This window comes from Cyphomyrmex costatus, unplaced genomic scaffold (assembly GCF_001594065.2).
Source record: "Cyphomyrmex costatus isolate MS0001 unplaced genomic scaffold, Ccosl1.0 scaffold70, whole genome shotgun sequence".
NCBI classification, from domain to species: Eukaryota; Metazoa; Arthropoda; class Insecta; order Hymenoptera; family Formicidae; genus Cyphomyrmex; species Cyphomyrmex costatus.
Genome location: NW_017280267.1, coordinates 641,710 through 660,621, shown reverse-complemented (window position 1 = coordinate 660,621; position 18,912 = coordinate 641,710). Strand labels below are relative to the sequence as shown.

The 18,912-nt window shown below is 27.9% G+C and overlaps 2 protein-coding genes across 3 annotated transcripts; one reads left to right on the top strand and one right to left on the bottom strand.

Annotated features, from left to right (window-relative positions):
- The first annotated feature begins 170 nt into the window (after positions 1–170).
- Vha14-1 (V-type proton ATPase subunit Vha14-1) lies at positions 171–2,778 on the top strand. The gene is made up of 5 exons (XM_018548149.1): positions 171–313; positions 1,096–1,177; positions 1,436–1,518; positions 1,805–1,927; positions 2,038–2,778. The coding sequence occupies exons 1-5, from the start codon at positions 260–262 to the stop codon at positions 2,065–2,067; spliced, it is 372 nt and encodes a 123-aa protein (XP_018403651.1). The 5' UTR covers positions 171–259; the 3' UTR covers positions 2,068–2,778.
- Positions 2,779–3,263: 485 nt separating this feature from the next.
- Positions 3,264–12,080, bottom strand: gb (solute carrier family 7 member genderblind). 2 transcript variants are annotated; one of them, XM_018548085.1, is made up of 11 exons: positions 12,058–12,080; positions 6,904–7,151; positions 6,555–6,777; positions 6,374–6,489; positions 5,630–5,755; positions 5,399–5,543; positions 5,158–5,281; positions 4,324–4,524; positions 3,996–4,145; positions 3,735–3,912; positions 3,264–3,422 (listed from the first exon to the last, which is right to left on the bottom strand). In XM_018548085.1, exons 2-11 carry the CDS (start codon positions 7,097–7,099, stop codon positions 3,358–3,360), a joined length of 1,524 nt encoding a protein of 507 aa, XP_018403587.1. In that variant the 5' UTR covers positions 7,100–7,151; positions 12,058–12,080; the 3' UTR covers positions 3,264–3,357. The 2 variants fall into 2 exon arrangements, with proteins under 2 accessions (XP_018403587.1, XP_018403588.1); XM_018548086.1 differs by lacking the exon at positions 12,058–12,080 and adding an exon at positions 10,407–10,437.
- Between the last annotated feature and the right edge of the window lie 6,832 nt (positions 12,081–18,912).

The window sequence follows — 18,912 nt, the reverse complement described above, 5'->3', positions numbered from 1 at the left end:
GAGAAGTCATGTGCACCAATCACGCGGAATCCCGAATTCCGTGGGGATATTGCAAATTGTTTGGCGGAAACTGGTAATTTTTGATACAGTAATCTGGTTATTAAATTTTTTGTGTTATGGCAACACTGTCAAATGTGGCAATGCGGCATGTGATGAGTACGTTTCGTCAGCTGACCACAGCTGACGTGCAAGAGATATTAGGATATATTTTTGGCGAAAGCTTTTTTCACGAGATTTAATTTGTGTTAGAACAAACACAATGACACTTCATTCTGCAGGAAAGGGTAAACTTTTAGCGGTGATTGGCGACGAGGTTAGTGTAAATGTAAATGTGTAATTGATTAAATAAAACTAATAAATAGCAAAAACCACATGTATATGCTCGTTCCGTTCAATAATTCTACAATGTTAAATATCACGAATTTTTTGATCTTATTGTATCTTTTTAAGTAAGATTGTTGGTAAATATTCAGTATTATCCCATAAATTTTTTCAGTAAGTATATTAAAACTAGTTATAGAAAGCTTTATATGCAATGTTGTGAGGGAGAACTTATTGTTTTTATGGAAAAAACTTGAATCATATGTATTTTTTCATGTAATTCAAATTATAGCAGAGAATAATTTGATTAAAAATTTACACTTATAATATACATATTCACTGCTTTAATTTAAATTATAGCAGAAGTATAAGTTCCGTCTTAAATTATTATATATACTTGTCTTTTTACTAGTTTTGCTAATTACTGAGAAAAAGAACATTGTTTTTGATGGAGTAATACTTTTGAACATTTATGAGGGTCTTTGTTGATTTTTTTGTAAAATTTCTATTTTTAGTACATCAGATTCATCAATTTAGTAAAGGAAAAGATTTGAATAAACTACTGTGAACAGTATTCATAATTAATGTAAAATTGATATTAAAAAATTTAAATATATGCAATAAAATTATCAAGTTTTTCACATAAGAGCTATATAACCTTTCTTAAAATATTATACATGTCTTTTTATAACTAGTTTTGTTAGTTATTGAAAAAACTATGGTTTTTTTGTAAGATAAGACTTCTGAGCATTTATCTTATTTATCTTATTTCAGGATACTTGTGTAGGCTTCTTACTAGGTGGAGTTGGAGAGATAAATAAGCATCGCCAGGCTAACTTTATGGTTGTTGACAAAAGTATGTATTAATTATATATTATAATAGCTTTAGCAAGCAGCAACTGAGTATTCCTTATTATTTCTGAAATAAGCAATTAATTGATTAATTATTGATTAGATAATCTATTATTCTTAATTATTGTTTGCTCTATAAAAAAATGTAATGAGTCATAATTGCAATCATTGTAGAAAATATTCTATATACAGTTATATTAAGGTAATATATTTTATATAACGTACGTAATTGTATGTTAATGTAAAATAACGATCTTTATAGACACAGCAGTGAGCGAAATAGAGGATACTTTCAAACGATTTATCAAGCGTGATGACATTGACATCATTCTTATCAACCAGAATGTAAGTAACAAAGACGATTATTGATAATTTTTAAAGTTTTTGAAATTCTAATATTAAGTCTGTTTGCATTGCTATTCTTAAAAATTTTTGCAATTAAATTGAGAAATATATTTAGGCTTTGAGAGAGAAGGAAGTCAAAGCAAAGATTCTAAGTGCAAAAGTGTAAGCAATGCAAACAAATCTATTAAGTTGTATAATATTATGTTTATAACAAAAATAATTTTATTTAATATTAAAATAATGCTTCTTTGTATTTTTTAATCTGACATTTGATACTTTGTCGCAGGTAGCTGAAATGATTCGCCATGTAATTGATAGTCATACTCAACCGATACCCGCTGTATTGGAAATTCCAAGCAAAGATCATCCATATGACGCCAGCAAAGATTCCATCTTGAGACGTGCTAAAGTATGACATTTTATTTATAATTGACATTGAATGATAGCAGATTATTATTCAATTCAACACTGTGTTATTCTTTTCTCTTAAAAAATCTTATTTGTTATAATTGTTTGCAGGGAATGTTCAATCCAGAAGATATTCATTAATACATATGTATGATGTTAACAAGATTGCATCAAATGTGTGCAATAAAAAGAAGCATTTGTTCGGTTACCTATTTCAGTATCTATTCTCTGTTGTTTGGTAAAAGTGATATAAAATTATAGGCTTTTTACAATAAGTTGTTAGTGACCACTCATATTACACTAGTAAGTCAGAATTATAAGTCAGAGCTCTGTCCAGGATGGATATTTTTGGCTTAAAATTGAATTGTGTCAGTATTTAACGTAACCTCTAAGTTTTAAACTATAAGAAATATAATTTGGTCATTTCTACAAAATTTCGTTATTCATATCTTGTACTAATACTTGATAATGATTAAATTTTTTTATTTGTAAGAATAAATTCCACGTTTCAACCATAAATTTAATATATAATTTAATTTGTAATTTGGACAAGCAATAAATCCAAATTTTAGCTAAAACACGATTTACATAAGTTGTTTTCAAGAAATATTTTTGATGTAACTACTATATGAACTTTGATTCAAATCAAGATCGCCTGAAATGAGAATCGATCTAGGACAGTTTTGTCCAAAATTTGTGAGTCGAAAAGCCTTTACCTCTCCGCCATCTCGCTATATAAAGACGGCCGAGAGGTGGAAGCGTTTTGGTTCACAAACCAAGTTTTGGACAGACTTGATCTAAGATTAGGAAGTCAGAAAATAGGAGGCATAAGCAAGAAAGGAATATTTTACAATGCAACTTTTTTTCGTAATTATAAATGTGATTTATACGTTTATATTTTCTATTGCGATATACTGACATAATTAAAATATAGTTTTTGCAATATAAAGCTGCTTACAAATCTTATATTAGTGTATATATATTAGTATATTATATAAATACTCTTAAATATATAATAGTATTACAAATTAATCAATATAATTAATAAAGAATAATATATTAATAATACTGTAGCACACACAAAAACAAAAGACACAACTTTGGTATATTGGAAATCATAAAATGCAATTATCAGATCTATTCAATTCTATATACAGTACAGATCATTGCGTAATATTCTTTCACTCTTCATTCTTCTTTACTTTTATGTGATTTTCAGAGAAATACTAAATAAGATTATATCTAGTATCCTTTAAAATTACACGCTCCCGTTCTTTTTTAGATTGATATTTTTTTTAAATTTTCATATCTATATGTAAAGTTATAAATTTGTCTTTCTGAAATCTCAAAGTAATTTGGCAAATGTATAACATCGTATCCGACTGAATTGAATTAAATTAAATTAAATGATGGAGTAGAATTACCATTTACTTAATTGACTTCAAGTTCTTCCTTTGCAGACAGAAATAATTTCTGTACAGCGTGAGTAGCTTTAACTGAAAATAAAATAGAAAAATTAATGTAATACGTAATCGAACAAAGATATTCTGAACCTTTCTATTTTTCATTCTTTTCTATATATAAATTCTTATTCTGTTCTTTTTTACTTTATATTTGTTGCTTAACTACGCAAATAGTAATATTATATGTAATAAAAAAGTATTTCCACTTGCTATTAGCATTGACTAAATTGAAAGTTTAGAATAAGAGAATTGTTTAATGATATAAGAGAAGCACTATAGAAAACTTTAAATAAATGTAAAAATAATGAATAAAATTAATCAACTGTATTTGTAAGAATTACGAACTGTTAATATTTTGGAACCACAATGGTTTGCTTTTCCAAGCAACACCGATGAAATATGCAGGTATACCAGACACAGTGATCAGAATCCCCATACCAACTTCATATGGTCTTCGGTAGCATGGTACAATAACCAGAAAAGCACATAATGCTACGAACAGTATAGGTATCCATAATGGTATCTGAGAAGTTTTAATGACTTATATGAATATGTATATATCTATATATATACACACACCGCACACACACATATAAAGTACATTACCTTGATTGGTCGTTCTATGTTAGGTCTTTTATAACGCAGCCATAAAATTCCAGCTACCGAGATCATAATGAAAAATGATTCTACTATACTGCAGTATGTAATCAGTACAAATATATCACCCGTGCATAACATTATGAGAGACAGAATACACTGTAAATGCAAAAAGATCGATTTATGATATAAAGAAAAGAATTTATTTTAATGTATAAAATAAGAACGCTCTTAATTTTTGTTCTCCCAAGGCTATATTAAAAAAATATATAGCTATTATAGGAGAGAGATTAAAAACTTTGAAATTTAATTTTAGCATACATATTTAGCATTGTACCAAAAAGATTAAGGCAGGCATAGGTGTGAGTCTGGTCATATTGATGTAGCTCAGCATTGAGGGAAAGTGACCATTTCTAGCACCGACAAAGCACATTCTGGATGATGTCATAATATGAACGCTCAGTCCACCAAAAGCGGACACAGCTACCATTACAGGTATTATCCAGGACATATATCCGAGAAGTTGATTTCCAAAAGTCTAATAAAAAGACTAAATTTTGTATACCTTTGACAATGCTATTGATTATACGTCTGAAGTCTAACTAATAAATTATTACACGAGCTGTTCGGTTCACATCATCTTCTGTAGGTAGATAGAGTAGCCTAAACTGAGTCAAAAAGTCCTGGTACCATTTTACAATTGTCGTAATAGTTAATAAAAAATTAATTTCTAAAGGTTATATGCTTAATCGACAATTTCTAGTAATTAATTTCTCTTTCCAGGAACTCAAACTGAAATTGCATTATGAATTAAAATTTAGCTTGGTAAAATCACGATTATGATCCAGGATTACTCAACCTTCAGTTTTGGTGTCATTTTCACTTTTTTCAGTGATAACAGTGATCATTACAGATATATAATTGTTGAAAACTGAAGCCGAAAAGGATCGAAATCCAAATGGATGTAATCGGTAAATAAATTAGAACCAAAAGTTGAATTTAGCTTTAGACCGTTATGTGGACCGAAATTTTTTGGTCCGAATCTCTATTTTTAACTAAAAAACAAAATGGTATAAGATTTTTATACTAAATTTATTTCGCTCTATTTGCCTACGGTAGATGATGTAATCATTATCGGACATTTTGTACATAGAATAAAAATATTACTTACCACAGCGATAGCGTTGGAAGCGATCATAGCAGTCGGAGTTAAAACAGTTAGATAAGCAACATTTGCCATAACATATATTAAAGTCACTAGCGGCAGTGATATGTAAATCGCACGTGGTAAATTTCTATTAAGAAGTCAATCAATTAATTTGATAATCAAGAAGTGAAATCGATATCGAAGTTTTGATTTTTTTCTTTTCTTTTATAATATGATAGAAAGATTAATCATCTTTGTAACTTACACATAAGGATTTTTTAGTTCTTCCGTCATAAAATTTAAATAATTCCATCCTGAATAAGAAAATATGCCAGAGTAAAAAGCAACAGCGATTTTGCCAGGGTCGGTGTTCGTGTTTTTGAAACTATTTTCAAAATTTTCATTGTGTCCTAATTAACATGATAGATTAAAAAGATTAATTTATAAATAATTATAATTTTATTAAGAATATTAAAAGATTTAGTACGAAACGTACCTAAGCAAAGCCAGATTAATCCAGCTATAATAATAATCACTAATGCCCCAATTTTAGCAAACATAAATACATTCTGCATTTTTGATGTTTCTTTCACGTCATAACAATTGATGAAAGTGAGGAAACCTACACATGAACACAGTAAATTTTATATATTAAATTGAATAGTCATGCTTAAGCAATATATGTTTAATTATATTTAAATTATTTAAATTTAGTTATATTTATATTTAAATACATTCATGGCTGTTTATCTTTAAATGCATATTTGCATTTGAATAATTATGCATTGTATCTTTAACAAAAGGGGTGGTGAGAAAACTTTATGCAACCAATGCAGAAAAAAAATTCTCTTAAAGTTCTACAAAGTCATGGCCTTGCCAATATTGTTGAATAGATACGAAACTTGGGTTGTGAGATCACAAGATGAAAGGAAAATCCAAATAGTAGAGATGATATTTCTAAGTATTAGAGGATGAACAAGAGCGGATCGTATGAGAAATGACGTCAGACAGGATTTAGAAATCCATGTTATCGAGGAGAAAATTAAGGTATACAGAAAGAGGTGATATGAACACGTAAATTATAACACATGGATTTGGCGATACTGCCAAAGATAGCACTTAATTAGCGATCCTAAGGAAGGCGAGACATTGGACGTTCGAGAAAAACATGGATTATTGAATAGGTCATAGAATCTAATCCATATGGAAGTTAATGATGCTGTTTTTAACAAGAACTTACATATACTCAGTGCAGCGATTAATCGCACACCGTAAACCGGAGTGTCGCAATCAAGAAAAAATGGTTTCACGACATACTGAGCAAATGTCAGTGCCATGATAGCGTTTGTTGTAGGTCTGTAAGCAACAAAAATCTGTTTTTCTATCAATATTATTTATTAATTTATGAAATTTATACTTACACAAAAATTAAATTAGCGGCCCATAAATATAAAAACGAAGGCAATGCACCAAAAGCTTCATGAATGTAAGCATAATCTCCACCACTGCGAGGTATGCTAGTGCCCAACTCTGCATAACATAAGGCACCTACCGTAGAGAGCAGGCCACATAGCACCCATATAATCAGAGATAATCCTACACTACCTACTTCTTGTATTACTCCCTTTGGCGAAATAAAAATACCTGCAAACATATATAACTTAGCGAAAATTCAATATAACATATTGTACAAAACCACGAAATAAAAATACGCTGTAGTTTTAAAACTATTTTGAATTTTTATTTATTAGAAATTTTAATTAAATATACCTGAGCCAAATATAATTCCCAATATGATAGCTATTCCTTCTAAAAGGCCTAATTGCTTTTTCATTTGTACCTTGCCCATTGGTTTTTGCTGATTATCAGACGAGCGAATAAATTCTTCATCAAGCAAATGACTCCTTCGTTCTGAATTCATTAGTGGCATTTCTTTTGTAGATTCATTTAACAGTTCTTGCACCATTTTAGTAAAGCAATTTTTACTTTTAAAATACTATTGTCTTTATAGAAGATACCTTATTAATCAAGATATTAATTTATAGATACTTTAGGCTCAACTTTTAATTTTATATTATGTGGATTAAAAGATAAAGATTCTCACAGTTGATTCATGAGAGATTGATATAACTAGTATATTTTAATTGTATATAACAATTGCATTACCTGAAAGTATAAATATTAATTCTGTAAAATTCTCTTCAGACGATTTAAAATTTGTAAGAATTTATGAATTTTATCTATAATTTTGAAAACTTTAAGTATAAAGATCATAGAAATACAAGTTTATACACATTAAAATACGTTCAGACAGCCTTAATACGGCAGTTAAGCTTTTACGAAATATTGTGTTATATGAAATTATGTTATACAAGATCAAAAATTAATGCAATAAACAAGATTGGATTTCGAAAACTAATAAAACACATTGTTCTTATAATTTAATTGCGCAGCGGTGAAGAAGAAAATAATTAGCATGTACATTATTTAAAACGATTGTGAGTAGTGATCCCACACCCATATTGAATCGTGACGTTAAAAGCTAAAAATAACACTTTAATTTTTATTACGTGCAATTTGTAATCCCTCATAGCAAAATCTGCGAAAACAGATTTGGAGCAGAGCCTACTGACAATTTTTGATTGCAGATTGGCAACAAATTGTATAGACAGAGTCTGTATTTATCAGATGTTGTCAGCAAACTGCTGACAAGTTTTGCCAGCAGATTGACAGCAAAAAACAGAGCAGAGCCTCCTCAGTGAGCGGTCGTACTTCTGAATGCACCCCATATGAAATATCTGCGCAATGACACTGTAATATTGACATTGTCGTTAAGAGTTACAGAATAGGATTACAGGAGCCTTAAATAATGTACGTGCTAAAATTATTTTCTTCATGCCTGCGCAATTAAGCACGAAAGTGTCTTCTTGATTATTGACTATAAAATGACCTTCATGACTCTTCATTTTCTGAAGAGTTTGAAATATTTAAATTCTTATGTTTAGCTTTCCAAAAAATCTGTAATTTTTATTTGTTTATATTTATTTGACACCTTATAAATTTCGTATGGAGTTAAATGATTTTCGTTTTTATATGCTTCTTTTCAATTGCTCGAACAATTGATTTATACCTTTTTGTATATTTTTTAAAATAAAATTTTGAACAGAATTTCCATCTGAGTTTTCATCCTCTGAATATTTTATTTAACCCAAATGCTATTTCAATTAAATCTGCTTTATTAGTCTTGTTTCCTTCCCTTTTTTCTAATAATACTTGATTATTTTCATTAGTCATATCATCAAAGCATCAAATGCATGTTAGAGCAAAATCATACTGTAGAGATACCATGTTATACAGGAAACACATACATCTACAAAAATATTAAAGTAAAAATTTTATATTGAATTCTAAATCAAATCAGCAAATTATAAATCTTAAAATACAACTTGTTAAAAGTTTAAAGTTTTAAATTTGAAATCTTGTATAATCGCATAATAATGTAAAAAAAAATTACAATATAAAGAAAGATAATATAAAAAACTTTTAAAAATGTATTTATTATAAACAGTAATTATTCTAATAATTAATAATTTCGTTTAATAGTTTATTTAATAGTTTAATGCTTTTGTGAAAGGACAAACTTGTTAGCAAAAAACAAAGCTCTAATTTATATAGATTTGCAGATTGGCATTTCGATCGAATATTTAGAACATTTCACTTGATAATGTCAAAAAATACTTTAAATAAAAGTGGAATGATTTCAAGAGAAAAAAACATATTCTGATTGTTTTTTTTTTTTACTTAGGTAGAAGTGTCAAAAAGATATAAAGGTCACCTCAACTTTTTAAAATAGAATTATTAATCTTTTTACATAATATGATTCGTTATAAAAGTTTTAAGATAGAAATATTAAAAAATCAATAATATACGATATTTTATACTTTATTCTGGCACATATTGACATGAAATATTAAATATCTCATATACTATTAAATTGTTTAAAAAAATGTTATCAATTATGCTTTCATGTATTTTTAAATTTATTTATTTAAATTTATTATTTAAATTTCATGTATTTTTTATCAATTTTTAACGCCAATTGATTTATATTATTATTTGGTTCATAAAAATATTGGTGTACAATTATAAAAAAATTAATAATTTATGAGATATTTATTATTTTACGTAAATATGTTCTAGAATAAGGTATAATAAAATAGCTCGTAAACTATTATTTTTCTATATCTCTACCCCTTCATACTTTAAAATGTAAAATAATTAGAGAAATTATATTATATAAAAAAATTATATGTAAGTCTATTTAAAAAATGGAAATGATCTTTATATCTTCTTCACGTATATAAAAAAAAACAATGTGACTAATAGGTACCCTCCTAGAAATCGTTCCATTTGAAATATTTTTTTCATAAAATATTTAAGATGATCGATTTAAGTGGACCACTCTGTACATAACCACAAAAATATCACTTTAAAGAGATATATCTTTGAAAAGTCTAACAAATTTCTAAATAATGGCTTCGTTTTAATAATCGCTTCTTTTTCTTTCTTTTCTTGACACATGCCATTTGGTTAAGGTGCAGCACAACTTTCACATAATGGACAGTGTATAAAGGAATCAACCAATTAGAATCCTTCCTTTTTTCTCCTATTTCACGAGAAAAAAAAATTTTGATTAATTCTCTTGTGCAGTATGCATTATGCAAAATGAAGCGTGTGCTACGGCCATTAGTCTAACAAGTCTTGGCAATAATAATCAATGATTTAATTAAGTGTAGAAAAAACATAGGAACTGAATAATTGTTCGATTTACCCGAACCAGATCTGATTTCGATAAAAGGACTCATTCGACGCGTTTTTTTACGAAACAAACGAATCTCACAGAAAAAACGTCGCTCTTCATGAATCGAAATAATAATTGTTACAATAATTGACGACGACTACTAAGGTTAGGAAATCTGTCACAGTTACAAAATCTTTTGGAAGTTTTACAATAAGTCGGTACTGTCGGTAGTCTTAAACTCATTTACACGACAAGGCGTAAAGACTAAAAATGTAGCACAAGCTCCTCAACTGTACGCAAAATGCCAAAATCCAAGAAAGCTACATCGTGTTCTTCTGTGTAGAAACGTCCAAGTCCAAAGCAAGCGTAAGGACACGTAGGAATGTTTACACGTTGAAATCGTGATACACATATAAATGATGAAAACTAAACTGCTATAACTTTTTACATCGGTGAAGGTTCACAATATTACCTCAAATTTTGATAAAAACAGATTCAATCGATGTATTTTTGCGTAAAAATAAAGATTCCACAAGAAATAAAGCATCGTTCTCTTCCACGAACCGAGATATTAAGCGTTAAAGTTGACGACTATTCAGGTTAGGAAATCTGTCACAGCTATGAAATACTAATGACAGCTGCACACCAGCGCGATGTTCAACGCGCGATATCCAATAAGCGTACAGCTTTACCGATGTTCTCATTCTAAAGCTAGATGCCCATTGGATATCGCGTGTCGCGCGCGACGAACATCTGCGCTGTTGTGCAGCTGGCATAAGATATGAGCATGCGCTGTAGTACAATATCAATTAATTCCTAAAAATAAAAATCTTTGCTTTACAAAAATTAATTCACTACTTTAAAAACAAATTATCTGTAATTAAATATTAATTTAGTACTTTAAAAACACAAATTTTCACTGCTTTAAAAGCACAATTTTTTAATATTATTCTTGTGTTTTTAAAGCGGTAAATTTGTTTTTAAAGTAGTAAATTTGTGTCTGTAAAGCAGAGAATATATATATTTGTGTTTGGATAAATATTAAGAAGAGCCCGCCCACCTCAATTTCAATATTTTATTAGAATTCAATGCTCTATTACTTAGAAGTATATATCTGAAATGCATACGCTTTCTCTCCAGGAGAAGGGAAAGGAAAAAAGATGAACTGCTGCAAAAGATCAGCAATAAAGAACAGACCTTATTATTTTAAGCGAGACTGGAATGCGGTCCACTTGACGCTACAAATGCTTCGAAACTTTCGATTGTCCAATCAGAAGAAAGAATTTTACTAACTAGCCAATCAAAAAATGCTTCGAAGCGTTCGTAGTGGTTCGTAGCATCAAATGGATCGTAGTCTAATTTCCACCAATGCAGATTGACTTTTAATCTCGGTTCAATTTGCTCTTCATCTTTTTCTAATTCTAAAAATTCGAAAGAGATGAACAGTAAGTTAAAGTTAATCTGCATTGGTGGAAACAGGCATTAAACTGTCTCTATTTCTATCTCTCTTTCGGCTTTAATACAAGATAGATAGAATCTTAAGTCTCGCTTAAAATCAAGTAATGTTGGTGCAACCGTGCTTCACTAATCTTAATTATATGATTTCATTGTGTAAATTTGTGATGCGCTTTTTCTTCAATAGGCAAGGGTTTGTCAAGTGCGGACGTTAATTTTAATAAAGTTAAATTTTTTTAAACGTTTATTCGAATTATCTGCAGAATGGTGTGTATAATATATATACTTACAATTTTATTTTATATTAACAAAATTAATTTATTTTATCAATCAATAAAATAATAATTGTATGTGTAGATGAAAACGCAAGAAAAGATAGCAATTATAGAATGAAGCGAATGTAATAAAAACCAGTATAAAAGTATAATTTTTTTTATAATCATTATAATTATTATGTTAATTTTTAATTTGCATAATAAAATATAATATTTATGTACAAAATATATTATATTTTATATTTATTATAGACTTGTGGACATTTTCTAATACTAGAAACCACGTGGCACAAGATTATTAATACGTTATCAAATCAATTATTATCGTGCACGATTATACATTTATCTTTGTAATAAATGAGATAAAATAATAAAAAAGCATGCGCTAAATACCTGTTCAGAAGAGTGTATTTTTGGTCACCTCGTTAGTCTCTTTACAATAGAGTACACTTTTACGTTTCCGAATTCATTCGTATATTCCAAATATGTATGTACTACAAGCTTTAAAGTCATTAACTTAACCTCTTATCGGAATACCACTTCTAGAAAAATAAATATTAAATGTAAAAATACTGGTCACGTTGGTATCCATGACGAGACATCTCTTGAAATAAAAAAAAACATTAGCAGAGAGAAACCTAAGAGAGGACATGAGAGTCTTCTTCTTGTAATCGCAAAATGCTTTGCGTACTATACTGCCCTCTGAAAGAAGTTGATGTCAATTACATAATAATATTCACACCTTTTTACAGCGCTCCTGATGGAAATAAATTGCTGAAATAACTAAAATCTATCAAATTAATAAAACTTTCAACAATTTCAACGATTTATCATTTCCACCATACCCTAATAGCAAAGTCTGCGGAAACAGATTTGGAGCAGAACCTGCTGACAATGTTCGATTGATGACAATTTTTTATTGCAGATTGGCAACAAATTGTAGACAGAGTCTGTATTACCTGCCTGTTGTTCACCCATGTTAAACGAGGATAAGACGATACACTGAGACACTCGAGTGATGTTTCCGAACGCAGCCCCCAAATATTGTCAGCAGACTCTGTTCGGTTTTTGCTCGCAATCTACTGTCAGATCGTGTCGATAGACTCTGCTCGGTTTTTGTCACCAATCTGCTGCAAAACATGTCAGCAAATGTTGTCGCCAAATCCATAGCCAAATGCGGATGCAGATGGCTACGGTTTTGTAGTCGGTTTTGCTATCAGGGTAGTGTCGTAAAAAGTGGATATTGTTGTATAGTTGACATCAACTTCTTTCAGAGGGCAGTGTAGTACGCAAAGATTTTGCGATTACAAGAAGAAGACTCTCATGTCCTCTCTCAGAGTCAATCGAATAGAGTGATTTCTATTTCTTTCTTTTTATTTCTTTTCTTCTTTGAGATCCTACTTATCCTACAATTTTTATTAATAAGCATTTTCTCTCTATCTGTATTTTCGACGAAAAAATATATAATGAATTTTTCATTAGCCTTGCTTTGTCTATGCTTTTCTTATTTTTCATAAAAAGTGTTTATTAATAAATCATAATTTCTCAAATATGATTTGAATCGGTTGGAGAATACACGTGTTAAAAAATAAATAGTTTGTGAGGAAGTATACATAAGACATTACAACTAAAAATATACGAAACTAATATACAATATAAATCTCTCTATTACATTTGTGTCTCCTTAGATAATTAAAAACTTATTAAGTAAACGCCTGATTAAATATATGATATACATCGTATATGGAACATAAGTATATAATTAATTTAATAAAATTTATATAACGACGTAATGATATTTTTCTATGTTGCAATTATATAAAACTTATTTCAACGATTTACATAATTACTATATATAATATTTAGATTAAGCTGACTGTTATAATAACTATGTAAACGTAATCACTGGCTTATTAAACACTTTTATGTATTCTTTCTCCTACTATTTTTATTTCAATCACCTAGTAAGAAATAATCAATTAGATGTCGAGTTAACGTCGAATCGACATCACGAATTGATCATAGTCATTTCTCACTGGGTATAATTTAATAGCTGCGCGTAGTGCAGCGCGGGCGTTTATTATAATGATAACGAAATTTGCGTTAAAAATTACAGAATATGTATTATACTGGTCGACCCAAGATAGATCACCGTAAGCAATGAAGTACATTACGATCTCGGTGCTAAATTCAAATCGCGAATCTAAGATTAATTCGACATTTAATTCATGAGATCAACAGCAGCAGCAGGAACAGGAACAGTTGTTGACGCGACGTTTAAACAGTTTTAGAACAAGTTGCTCTTTACGAGAAATATATGTCAATCATATATAACCAATAAACGACATGACACATATACGTCAATTTGAGATTAATGAATATAATATAATTGTAGGTCGGGTAGCGCGCATTTACATCGGAGTTACAGGCGGTTTATTTTAAGTCAGGTCATCAAAAACCGAAGCCTGGCCTATTACAGCAGGGGATCTAATAAATAATTTAGGAATTTGGGATATAGACCGTGATCTAAATTTACGATGTAAACGCATAGGCCCGTATTCAGAACGCGCTAACATGCTATCAGTTTACGTCACGTATACTATAGCGAATTTCAGAGATAAAAGCGCGCTTTTATCGATAAAAGTGCGTTCTGAATACGGGCCATAGTCATTGTTCGATACGGAAAAAGAACAATATCGATCTGTGATTCGTTTTTTATTTTTAGTAGATGGAAAAACGTGCGAAGAAATAAAAACGAAGTTAGATGCCGTTTATGGGAAACTCTTCACGATCTATGACATGTATAGGGGAAGGTGGAATAATAATAAGGGCCTCTGCAACGAAAATGCTTATTATTTCTTTTTATTAATGACAAAAAATAAATAAAATTTAAGGATTTGTAAAAATATAAATATAGATAGGTATGCATTTCATCTTTACATTTGTAGATATCTTGTAAATATTCATGTATGTCATATATAATAACTTTCTTTATTTGAATATAACTTTTCCATTTGCACAATAATAAATGATATTAGAACAATGTGAATATATATAAATAATTAACAATGAGTAAGAAAAATGCTTAAAAATGTTTCGGTGTGAATTTATATCTTATTCAGTTCTGTACAAAAATGATATTACAAACTTTTTGGTCATTTGCAATATATTATAGATTTGAATATAATTGAAATATAAAATTTTACATAGAAAATAAAAACAAAATGTGATTTATTATTATATTATTACTTCTGTAACATTTTAGTTACGTACTATGTTTACATAACTCTATATTATATGTTATATGTTATATATATCTATATTATATGTTATATTTATGTAATTACAAATGTCCAACGAGTGGGTAATTACAACTAATGTGGATGTTATATGTAACGTACACCTTGTTGTATTACCTGTTTACTGGACTAACTGAGTGGGGATGTACAATAAAAGCTCTGCCGAGTTAGCGAGATCCTTATTTTGATAGAAAGATTAATATCAAGTTGTACTGATATATTTTGCATTAGTTAATATTGCTTAATATAATGTTGTTTGGAAATAGTGTATCGATTTATTTGGCAATTGTTGCTATCAGTTACTTCTTTTGGAATTATTACCAAAAACTGTTTTTCATTAAAAAATTGAATTCATTACCAGGACCAAAAACATTGCCACTTATTGGCAGTTTCTATCATTTTCTTTTAAAAAAAGGTAAGAACAAATAATATTTTTAAATTAACACAGAATTTTAAAGATGACCATTTATAATAATTGAATTTAAATTTCGCTGTTGCTATTTTTTTTTTATATCTAATTTTATTATATATTTATATGATTACACATTAAACTTAAATGACATTAATAGATAACTATATAAATATTAGGTTGTTCGGAAAGTTTGTTTCAATGTTCTAGCTCAAAATCGTGTATTTAACATCTTCATAAAAAATTAATGAAATTAAAATAAAAAAAAAAAGAGTTTTATAGTTTGAAATCTCTATTTTCCTGTAAGTTTGATTTTAACATATAAAAAACTACTGGAAAAGATGTAAAAATTTCTTTTTACTTTATGGCTCTTTACGTGCTTCCAAAAAAATTACGAAAATTTTCGACTACTTCTTGTGAAAACTTGAAGCTTTTCCTATAAAATTGTTTTCTTTTAAATGTTCCTATAATTTTTTGTTCCTGACTTATTCGCGAATTAAGTAAAGGAACATTTTGATTTTAATTATTTATCTAGAAAATTTGAAACGAACTTTCTAAACACCTAATATAATTTTGACAAACGTTATTTAAAAAAAGTTTAAATAAGAACTTTAAAATAAAGTTTATTATGTAGAACAATTTTAAATGATGTATTATGTTGAATATAATGATTAAAGGTTAAGTTTAATATGTATTTATACGCATAATTTATTTTTTTAATTAATTCCTAATATATTATAAGATATTATTTCACTAAAATTGAGTGATATTTGTAAAAAAAATATAAACTTTATGAAAAATTATATATAAAATTCGATATGTAACAAATAATATCAATAGAATTTAAATATAGCTAAATGTTTTAATTAAATATTCTTTTATGAGTATTTCAAAATATAAATGTATTTAAGTAACATTAAGAAATGTCAGCATGTGTAGTAATTAAAACACATAATTTGTTATACTCACTTTACGTGTCATAATAAAATAGATGAGAAGAAGAAGGTTTTGAAATAAATTAAATTAATAATGTCTGATTTTTTGTAACGTGTTATTATATCTAGATACAGATATAGTAAGAAAAGTACTTTGAAATGCATGATTAATCGTCGGGTTTTATTTTAAACAATTTAAGAACTTAAGAAGTAGAATACAAGTAGGTATAAAGAAAATCAAGAAGAACAAGAAGTTTCCGCTTATTACTATATTTGAGTAGAATCGTGCGTATATGCATAAACACAAATATTTATAAAAACTTTGAACATATATTGTAAATATAATGCATTTGTATAGTTAAAATGTGTATGCGTATAATCTCTTCATTATTATAATAATAACATAAATAAATATAATCTTATAAAAAAATATTTCTAAATTGTATTAAAATTTTTAGATATTATAAAAACTTTATCTAACTTTACAAGAGACTATCCTTCTCTTTGTCAAGTTTGGATGGGCAGCAAGTTATTCATTGGAGTATACAAACCAGATGAAGCAAAAGTAAAAAAAAGATCATTTACTCTAATATATAAATGTTTCTACTACATATAATTTAGAAATAGTTTAAATTATTTATTTTATGCAAATTATATTATATCCAAATAACATGTTGGCTTATATATATACGTTTTATATAAAATATTTCGTAAAAAATAAAATGTGAGTATGCCCAAAAAGGTTCACGTTACATAGTTACTTAATAAAAACATGTATTAGTTATAAAACAAATAACACGTAACGGATTGTTCCAATTATAATCATTACGTGATCTTTAAAATTACGTAATTTGAAAAGTCACATGTAATGATATGTTCTTTATTCTTCTATTTGTTTTTCAATTTTCATTCAATTTTTTAAAATTTAATAATTATATAAAATCACATAATGGACAGTACTACTAATATATCATATGATTTTTCAAATTACGTGATTTAAAAAAATAATAAATCAAAACAATTTCTGTAATTTACTTATTTTAATTATACGTGTAATTTCATCATTTAACTTTGTGACGTAATTTTTTCAATAGGAATGTAACTTTATATATAGAAATAAATTCAAGAACAAAGAAATAATACAAAAAGTCCCATATATTATTCTGTCTAACTTTATTTTCAAATTATAAATGTTTTTGTGTATCATACAAAAAATGTGCTAACATCTTCACACATTTTCATACGCGATTTCATGTTTTTAACTTTTTTAAAGACAATAATATGTGAAAAAGCAACATTAACACAGTTTATAACTAGAATTAATGAAATACAAAAATATCTGTAATAAGATTAATAAAACAAAAATTCGTTATGAACTTTTTACGATATTCCTGAATTTATTTTTAAAGTTATGTCCACATGTTATAAAACGTTGCATCTCTGCATATATATTATTTCTAAACGTTTCTAATGTTTTATAATATTATATTTTTGTAATATTATATTTACTTTATTGTTTAGGAAACGTATACAAAATCGCTTATAAAAATATATAGTCAACATGTGTCTTACTAAGGATGTATATATATCTACATGTATAATCTTAATATTACATTTTATATCAATTAATCACAAATTAGTTTTAGAATTGTTGAAATAATCATGTTAGTTACTTGAATGAAAGAAAAGTGCGCGCGCGTGCCATCACAAATATGCAATAAAAATGAATAATTTATAACATTGCAGACTGTCTTACACAGCAGAAATTGTATAGATAAAGGTATAGCCTATGAATTTGTTCTACCAGCATTTGGTGCGGGAATACTGTCTGCGTCTGGTAAGATATACATATATACATATACGAAAGGGTAAAATATTCAACTTTTTACTTTTTACAACTCTTTAATTATTAATAAATCTTTAATTATTTTATTTCTTTGTTAGTCTCTCATTTAAAAAGCAATTGAAAGGAGTATGTATATTTTAGACGATTTGAAGCACGCAGGAATCGTTAGATACATCGATCTCTTTTTTCTCTTCCTCAATTTTACATTACTAAATTAAATAATTATGATTAAAATTGTTCTAGTATTTGAGAAATATTTTTTTTCTTATCTTGAACAGGAGAAAACAACGGTTGATTCTTTCATCACTTGGTGAAACATATACATATATCTATAAATTTCTTTTTTTAATATAAAATACGTGTATTAAAATAAATTATTAAAAGTCATGACTTTTATTTGCACTGTACTGGATAGTTCATTTAGGCTTAATTGCACCAACGTGATTTCGATTTTAAGCGAAACTTAAACTGTCTCTGTCTCTCTTTCAGTTTTAATAAGAGATAGATAGAGTTTTAAGTCTCGCTTAAAATCAAGTAATGTTGGTTACAACCGGGCCTTAATCAATACAATCAATTTTCTTCGAAATGAAAAAGTGTTTTAAATGAAAGTGTTAAATTACTTCGAGGAGAACGTATTTTGACCATGCTACTTTTTTTCTAAATAGCGAAGCGCCAAAAAAATATGAAGGTTATCTCCATATTGATTGTGTCAGTTGAAATAGTAGACTATTCTGTATAGTGCAAATAAGAGTCATGACT

What these genes read in the sequence shown, in the direction of transcription:
- Vha14-1 (XM_018548149.1), top strand. Translation starts at nt 260, where the DNA reads ATGACACTTCATTCTGCAGGAAAGGGTAAACTTTTAGCGGTGATTGGC. An exon ending in CTTTATGGTTGTTGACAAAA is followed by an intron (nt 1,178 to 1,435) that starts GTATGTATTAAT and finishes CGATCTTTATAG; the next exon opens with ACACAGCAGTGAGCGAAATA. An exon ending in CCATCTTGAGACGTGCTAAA is followed by an intron (nt 1,928 to 2,037) that starts GTATGACATTTT and finishes AATTGTTTGCAG; the next exon opens with GGAATGTTCAATCCAGAAGA.
- gb (XM_018548085.1), bottom strand. Translation starts at nt 7,099, where the DNA reads ATGGTGCAAGAACTGTTAAATGAATCTACAAAAGAAATGCCACTAATG. An exon ending in GGGAATTATATTTGGCTCAG is followed by an intron (nt 6,778 to 6,903) that starts GTATATTTAATT and finishes ATATGTTTGCAG; the next exon opens with GTATTTTTATTTCGCCAAAG. An exon ending in AATCGCTGCACTGAGTATAT is followed by an intron (nt 5,756 to 6,373) that starts GTAAGTTCTTGT and finishes GTTCATGTGTAG; the next exon opens with GTTTCCTCACTTTCATCAAT.